General features: G+C 27.5%; 3 protein-coding genes and 1 long non-coding RNA gene across 16 annotated transcripts in view; 2 read left to right on the top strand and 2 right to left on the bottom strand.

The window, feature by feature from the left end:
- The window catches only part of LOC100572860, a 9,047-nt gene extending 4,062 nt beyond the window's left edge, over nucleotides 1-4,985 (bottom strand). The window contains exons 1-4 of one of the 4 annotated variants that reach the window (XR_003838935.1): nucleotides 4,364-4,984; nucleotides 3,378-3,606; nucleotides 3,076-3,287; nucleotides 2,659-2,805 (exon numbers count right to left, since the gene is read on the bottom strand). This is a non-coding gene — a long non-coding RNA (uncharacterized LOC100572860). Of the gene's footprint in view, nucleotides 1-2,641; nucleotides 2,806-3,075; nucleotides 3,288-3,347; nucleotides 3,607-4,363 lie in introns of those variants that run through there. The other 3 variants (XR_001679390.2, XR_001679389.2, XR_001679392.2) reach the window with 3 other exon arrangements.
- Nucleotides 1-8,175, top strand: part of LOC100570512 (ring canal kelch homolog) — a 278,429-nt gene that overhangs the window by 83,717 nt on the left and 186,537 nt on the right. The gene's annotated exons all lie outside the window — the stretch shown is intronic.
- The window catches only part of LOC100158704 (kelch-like protein 3), a 255,214-nt gene that overhangs the window by 104,263 nt on the left and 142,776 nt on the right, over nucleotides 1-8,175 (bottom strand). The window lies entirely within an intron of this gene.
- LOC115033650 lies at nucleotides 3,028-4,337 on the top strand. Of its 2 annotated transcripts, XM_029486658.1 has the most exons (4): nucleotides 3,028-3,130; nucleotides 3,203-3,267; nucleotides 3,352-3,520; nucleotides 3,590-4,337. In XM_029486658.1, the coding sequence occupies exons 1-4, from the start codon at nucleotides 3,037-3,039 to the stop codon at nucleotides 3,619-3,621; spliced, it is 360 nt and encodes a 119-aa protein (XP_029342518.1). In that variant the 5' UTR covers nucleotides 3,028-3,036; the 3' UTR covers nucleotides 3,622-4,337. The 2 variants fall into 2 exon arrangements, with proteins under 2 accessions (XP_029342518.1, XP_029342517.1); XM_029486657.1 differs by having other exon boundaries at nucleotides 3,352-4,336.

Genomic DNA, 8,175 nt, shown 5'->3' with positions numbered 1-8,175 from the left:
ATTTAAACAGTTTATTTTTATAGTCATTTAAGTACAAATTTGGACGAAATTACATATTAAAAACTAGGATAACTCTTTAGTTATTTTGTTGTGATTGTATAATAATATTATTCGTGGGTACTTGAAACTTCTAAAGTATACTATTATATATCTATGATTTTACCACGGTTTTTGTTGATGTATAACGCGTTATAACTTATAAGTACCTAATAGATATTATGATATGATTAATTTGGAATTTATTATAGGTACCTATTATAGGTCAATTTTTTTTTAATACCATAGATAAGTATATATATATGTCTAATACATAGACTGATATACCGTCTCCGTTCAGAATCGTTTTTCTTATACAGTGATAATATATCATTGAATTCAATTTTAATACTGTCCATTATACAGTGACCCACTGTACAGCAGAGCGACATCCACTTACCCACCTTTTTTAAATTGCATTTTACGATTTCTGTATAATTTAATGTATTAGGTGTAAAAAATGGGTCGAGTGGTGTGAAAGCTCAGAAATTATGGATGTTTTCAAATCTAAAGGTTATAGATTTTTAAACAAGAACCGTGTTATTTGTTTTGATCATTTTAAATCATCTGATTACATTATATGGAAAGGTGTAGGAAATAAAACGTGAGTTATTCAACTTTTACATAGGTAGTATAGTCATTAGTTTTGCTATATATTAATTCATCCAAGTAAATGCATTAAAATATTTTTATATTATATTATAGTATTAATTTAATATTATTAACAAGGTTTGTTAAAGTTTTTCATTTATAGTATTTGATATTATGTTATTCTCATTAAAAATAAGTTTTGTTAAAATAATTTTATATTAGATATTTTTAAGACTGTTTAAAAATGATATATTATAATATATAATTTATACTTTATAGTATCCGTCTATCAATGAACAAAAATAATAATAATAAGGGGCAAAGGTAGGCCCCTAATAGTGATACTGAGGGCGGGATGGGGACAGTTGGGTCCCCGAGATAAGAGTTAGGTCCCTTGATAAGAAATTATAACTGATAATCTTAATCAAGAGTTCGAATTCTAACCTCAAAAAAAAAAATTACAATTTAATACCAACCGTCAGGCATTGTGACTGCTACTTTTTAACCGGAACCCGATAGTTGTTCGAAAAATGATAAGACATTTTTATCGCTAACCTCCTACATGTACACCAACGTAACCGAATAAAATATGTCTATTATTCGAAATAAAACCCATGATTAAATCCTACCTTCTGATTGGTTTACACATTTGGAGGGAAAATTTAAATTATTAATTATTATAACAAATAGCTTATAATATGTATATATAATATTATAATGATTAATGATAGACAATTGTGTCTTTTTTGGTTTTACAATTATTTTATCTTTTATGTGAAAAAAAATCTCTTTCTTAAAATCTGAAATTTGGTATAAATAATAATATATGTGTATAGTCTTGGCACTTATTTCATTGTCAATTTTCATCATGAGTTATTTAATTTTCTGATTTATAGAGGATTAAATCAGTTAATATTATGTTTGAGTTAACAATACTTAGTTGTAAAATAATTGATTGTATTGTATTTTTAGATTTAAAGAAGCAATTATTTTATAGTTTTTTTTTTTGAAATTAAAAAATTACTTTTGTTGACTATAGAAACCTATTGAATATGGAGGTCAGTGGGGATATGTTGTTCAACATCATAACCAAGTATGGGTTGATGCCAAAGAAGAACTTCTCTGAGTCGTGTAGTCGCGAAGCAAGCCAAAATCGAAGAACAAATGGAAGTTATTTATCAAATTGTTGGTATTTGTCTGGGTATACCACCAGATACATTTGAATGGCAATACTATGACAAATCTAAAGTGTTCAATACTATTGGACCTATCACTCCATTGGATTTCTATTTGACACATATAATAAAGATTATGTTCTGAAATTTGGTCAATAAATTCAATCTAATATTATAAACCACTAAACCAACACAGAAGGTCGCCGGTTAGTTCTGCTGACTTAATTTTTTTTTCAGCATCAGCCATGGTGCACTTCAAACAAAAACTTACTACAAGCCCATCATTGAAGACAATAAACATAAGCTATGTTCTCAAGGAAGACATTACAAAGAAACAATTAACAAAAATACAATGGATACAACTAGTTTATAATATTTAATACAATAAGAACATATAATCAAGGACAATTTAGGATATATGTACTTTAAAAGTAAAACAACTGAAAGAAAAATGTAAATTAAGTTTGAATACTTAGGTAATACAATTGTGTGAAGAAATTTAATTTTTATTTAATTGTATTGTTCACAGTTATGTAAGATGCAAGGAATATAAGAGTGGATGTCCAGCAACAGGATCGATATCGGTAAATTTGAATGACAATGCATTTTTCATCAAGAAGCGACATGATCATAGAGTAAGGAGAGATGACACACCCATGAGGGAATTACGGAACATTCTTGCAGAACAGTGTGTAGCTCATAGTCCTACACCTTATTCAGCTAAAGCATTATACATGCAAGCAATTAAAAAGTAATGTTTAATACAATAATTATTTTGATAAATTTCAACAGTAATTACTATTATTATTATAAATTAATTTTCAGTTGTCCAGAAGGAGCATACAACTATACATACCTCCAAGCCACAGAGAGAATGCGCCAAATAAGAAAATCCATATTCCCCCCAACTCCAAGGAATCTTTTACACCTCCATCAACTTTTAGAAATGAATGAAAACCGACACTTTGCCCTCACATTCCAGGCACAACCAAATCTGTAAAAGCTAATATTATTCAGTAAAAAAATTAAAATGTAAATGATTATTTCCATTTACAGATTCTATCAGGGGCCATTGATGGTAAATGGAATGTTAGTTGGATTGGTTTTTTGTAACACAAGTTTTATTCAGGACATAGCTGTTGAGTTACAAAACGTAAGTCAAGATTATTTTTTTTCTTATTTTTAAGTATTATTAGTAGTGTTATGATGTTATAGATCACAGTAGCCGGATGTGATGGTACAAAATAGGACAAATAATTATTTAGAGAGTTACCATGCCGTACTCTTAAAAATCATAAGGCCTCATCCAAAAATATGGGAATTTATTGGTAAGTTTTCATTTAACTAGTTAATACCAGTTACTAATCAAAAGTCTGTCACATATTGTTTTTCATCTATAGACCAGTTGAGGTATTTAGAAAATACTTGCGAAGTGGAATTTAAACAAGCCTCAAATAATTTGAAGGCAAGTTTCATAGTTGTTATCTAAAAAAAATAAAATATTCTTTAATCTCATTTTTTTTTTTTGATAAATTAAATTTATACATAGATTCGGTTGGAACGATCTATGCATACGAGAGACCGAAATACCAGGACAATTAGAGATTTCATTGATGATTTGATTGAAGACCATTCGGAAGACCGTATAATAACGTTTCTACGTAGAGCAGGCCATAGGATAGATGGATATATAACCCAGCAAATTGGTCCTTATCCAGGTAATTCACAATTTATTTTAATCGCAGAGATTCATCAATTTTTGAATATTTATATTTCATGTATTTTAGGAGAGCCAGACCTTCTTCTGCAAAATATATAATAATTTAATTGTTTTTTCATATTTGTATATATAATTGTGTTTATTTATAATTTTTAATACTATTTAAGATTTAACTACCTCATTATTTGACACAAAACTGACACAAGGTAATAATGAATTAATATTTTTTTTTACTTATTTGTGATATAATTATAGATGACTCTTTTAACTTGATAAGTTAAAAGTTAAAAAAAAAATTAAACACACATCATTGTAAAACCAATGCATTCATTGGTCTGCTCAGAATCTATAAGTACAAACAATATGAACTTAACTCAGTATAAAAAAAGTTAATTTACCTTTTTTAATTAGTATGTTGATCACATAAAAAGTCACTGTATTCATTCTAGTTTCCATAATATACAAAATTATTTTAATAAGAACGAAAAATTTCAAAGTTTCTAAGTTGATGGATTATTTGTAAATCATCCATGAAAAACTAAGTTGTTTTGACTGTCAATTAAACTAGTTTAGTTAAAATTAATTTTAAAAATATATTTTATTTGATTTATATGCCCAGTTGAGCTCAAATTCAATGTTACTTAACAGTAAACTTTAATATTAACAGTGATGTACTCAAGGTATACTAATTGAAACTTATTGTTGAGCAAAAACACTTCTCAATGTATTAAGTATTATTATTTGTTTGTTATATTAGTATTTATATGAATTATAGTATTTATTATTAAAACTATGAATAAATTGTATTTATGAATTTCAAAAACGTATATTTTATAATTACCTTAAATTTTCAAATTCCAAATTCCAAGTACAGTGCATCAGCATTGAACATAGTAGTGTACTAGTAGCGTACGGATGTTGGGTGTAGTCAGACGTCCAGTATTCCAGTGTCCAGAACTCCATACCAAATAATTTAAAAATAAGCAGAGTGCAGACAGCTGCAGTCATTAGACTATATTACTATAATAGACCTATTTTCCACAGATAAGTATACCTATTACCTACTAATTTTATATACAGTATACAGTAATTTTAGTATTTTCTCTGTCTATGCCAAAGACAATAGACCTATAATCTTAATTACCTAACCTAACTCATAGTATAAGGATTATACCATGACCTAACTTAGGTCTTTTGTCAACAAATTACGCAATAGCTAATAGGACTATTTAAAGAGTTATGAACACAGAACAATATTAGTTAAAAATAGCTTATTCAATAATTTTTATTATGTAATAAATAATAGCTAACGAATTATTCAGTGCAGCACATATTTAAAATGTCAAATTATTTACTATTTAAAAAAAAAAATATTATGTTGGTAATGCCAACATTTCAGAATTATCGTACTCGACATTCTTATCATTTTTCGAACAACTACCCTGTACCCCGATTTAACCTCACTAAATAATACTATGTAGCACGAACTACTACATAGGACTGTACCATGAACATTAGAGTAAGGACACCGATCTATACAGATAAAAGGGGGACTAGATATGTAGCATCCGTTAGAGCGCGCTGCAGAACGCCAGTCATACTACTGTAACATTAGAAGCATAGGAACTTTTGTGGTCTTTAGTCATTTTATCCTAAATTATAAAACTTATGACCAAATATTATACAACACAATTTAAAGAGCAGATCAGTTTCAATAAAAATAATAAAAATTTAAATATAAATGTTGTATATTATTGATTATTTGAACTAATTAATTAAAAAAGCATATGAGCTTACTAACAACATTAAACATAATAATATTATTATTTATTACATACATAGGCGTATAAAAAACAAAATTGTGTAAGTAGGTAATAAAATAATGTAAATATGGCTTAGCATTAGGTGCTTAAGCCTTAAACTAACTTTGCAGACGTTCTATGAAGTTTTGATTTTTCTTTCTTTGCATTGTCTATAGAATTGGATCGAGAACAAACAAAATGTACCCTTGTTATAAGAAAGAAGTCAACTATAGAAGATGTTAAGCCATCTGCATGGAGATCACATCCAATAAGTTGTAGTGACTCTATCTGTTCAAGTTTAGAACAAATGCTAAATAGTACTTCACTGCTAAGTCCTTCTTCATTTAAAACATAAAGCGTCGCAGCCTCCATAGTACTTATTAATTTAAATAATTTTTCCGATAGTTTTATTAGATGTCCATGAGATAATTTATCAATGAAAACATCTCTTGAATGAGATATTGCTGATTTCAGAGATAAGAGGCAATTTATACACTTTGTAAATCGTGTTGCTTTCCTAGCTACATACCCTCCAATATATGCTAACACGGGATCATTTGTCACAGTTAAACCAGTATAATCATGATCATAATAAGAAGAAAAAAGATCCATGACATCAAGGCAATCTGACCCTTGATCTATTATATTGTCTATAGCTTGGCGAAATTGTTTACGTTTATCTTCTTGCGTGTTCAAGTCATTTATACTAAATAACGATGACAACAGTTCACCCCCTGTTATATTTGATCCTTTAGGTGGTTTTACCAATGAATAAGTGCAAATTGGTTTGAATATTTGAACAAATAATACCGAATCTGGGTGATCATTAGATCCACATGAACTACACATCATTGAAAAGAAACTCTAAAAAAATGTTTGAAATAATTTTCTAAATTATTAATATAAAGCCAATTATTAAGGATTTGTTTTAAATATTGTAAACAAAATAAATACCTCTAAATTATCCTGGTTTAATCTAGCTGTCATTAAAAAATGATAGTCACAGCAAGTCTCAAGATAGTCAAAAATTTCTAGAGTGGCCTTAAGTGAAACTTTTAAGCCAAAATATGTGCTATCAGTCAAAAAATTATAGTTGTTTTTTTTTTGCAGTATCATGCCATTCATCTAAATAATGTATAAAATGTTTGATTACCTAACAAAAAATCAAAATTGATCAATGATTTAATTTTTTAAAAAATACAGAAAAATAAAATTTTAACCTATTTCATATTCAGGAGAAGCTTTCCTGAGACTATTGCTAGGAATTCGAGAATCCATGGCCTGAATTAAACTATTAATTCGACGAATAAGTATAACTGATGGTTCACAATCAATTAAATCCATATTATTTTCTCGATAAATCTCCATAGCTATAGCAGTTTTTTCACCAAAAAACTTTAAATATACAATAGTATTTATATATGTTACAATATAATAAATCAAAAATTAATTTATACATTAAATTTACAAAATATTTAATACATACACGGTATGCTCTGCCAACATTCATTTTTTGATAGGGTTTAGGATGTACGTCATCATTACTTAAACCAGGACACAATTTTAAATTATAACCAAAAGGATTTTCAGAAGTTATTATGGCATCCCAATGTTTTAGCTTTACTATTCCATCTGGTGTCTGTTATTGAATACAACGAGAAAAGTAAAAAATTAAATTTTTTTGGTGTTAACAAAATGTACATATAAAGTTTGCAGACCAAAATGTTGGAATGAGCAATGCTTTGTCTAATTTATATTTTAATTAAGTGACTTTTGACAAAAATAAAACTTAATATTTATGTTTACTAAATATAATTACAACCATACATATAATTGTTTAATAAAAAAAAATACTACACAAATAATAATAAGTTTAATCAGAGTAATAAATAATAAAGAAGTATATATAAAAAATGAAATATATAGTATATTATATATATATAATACTATATAATAATACTATATATTATTTTATATATAGTATATATAAAATATGAAATTATTAAACATATTTATGTATAAATTGTATATGATGATATAACTTTGGTAGGCAAAGATGAGATGAAGTACTAGTTATTAAAAATAAAATATAAATCAAATTAAAGAAATCATTTTATTAATATTTGATCTAATATTAAAACAAATTATAATTATATTACCCAAAATTCACTTTGTTTCACTATGCAATTTCTGAAATTCTTAATGAGGTGGGGAAAATCTGACAAAAACCATAGCCTTCTTGATGAATCATAAATATGTTCACAACTAACATTTTCAGACGAAATTCCAAACTTTGTCCACATACTACGATTCCAAGTAGCGCCATCAGTTGCAATGCCGTCTACATGGAAACCAGACCTCTCCAAAAGAATAACACATTCCATAACAATCTTATGTAACACTGTACTTGAAGCACAACCTTTGCTCAAAAAAACTGCCAAGGCCTGGACCCACTTTCCTCGAAATGGTTGGTACATTAAAACCAAGGCATGATCACCTTTACTATTTATCTGATGTTCGGGAGTATAATTGCCCAAGTTAACCAAACCATTAACCTTTAGAGTTTTTTTATTAAATGAAACTGATTCACTTAATTTCATTTCATCTAATAATAGAATTCCTAAAAAAAATAAAATGTTTTATTAATTTTTACTTAAATCTGTTTACTATGATAAAAGGAATATCTAAAAAAATTAACCTCGTTTATCTTCAGGAGCCATACAATTTGCTTTTTTTGCTAAAAGATCAAAAATGGCTTGTTGAAAACCATACTGACCAGACATTTTGGATATATATTTCCCTAAAGTATCTATACAGGGTAAAGCTAATATTTTTTTTGTACGAAGATGTT

The sequence above is a fragment of the Acyrthosiphon pisum genome, chromosome A1, assembly GCF_005508785.2.
Source record: "Acyrthosiphon pisum isolate AL4f chromosome A1, pea_aphid_22Mar2018_4r6ur, whole genome shotgun sequence".
In the NCBI taxonomy this organism is placed as follows: Eukaryota; Metazoa; Arthropoda; class Insecta; order Hemiptera; family Aphididae; genus Acyrthosiphon; species Acyrthosiphon pisum.
Note: the sequence above shows the minus strand (reverse complement) of the source record. Positions and strands in the feature narration are given on the sequence as shown.

What these genes read in the sequence shown, in the direction of transcription:
- LOC115033650 (XM_029486657.1), top strand. Translation starts at nt 3,037, where the DNA reads ATGGTACAAAATAGGACAAATAATTATTTAGAGAGTTACCATGCCGTA. An exon ending in AAAAATATGGGAATTTATTG is followed by an intron (nt 3,131 to 3,202) that starts GTAAGTTTTCAT and finishes TTTCATCTATAG; the next exon opens with ACCAGTTGAGGTATTTAGAA. An exon ending in AAGCCTCAAATAATTTGAAG is followed by an intron (nt 3,268 to 3,351) that starts GCAAGTTTCATA and finishes ATTTATACATAG; the next exon opens with ATTCGGTTGGAACGATCTAT.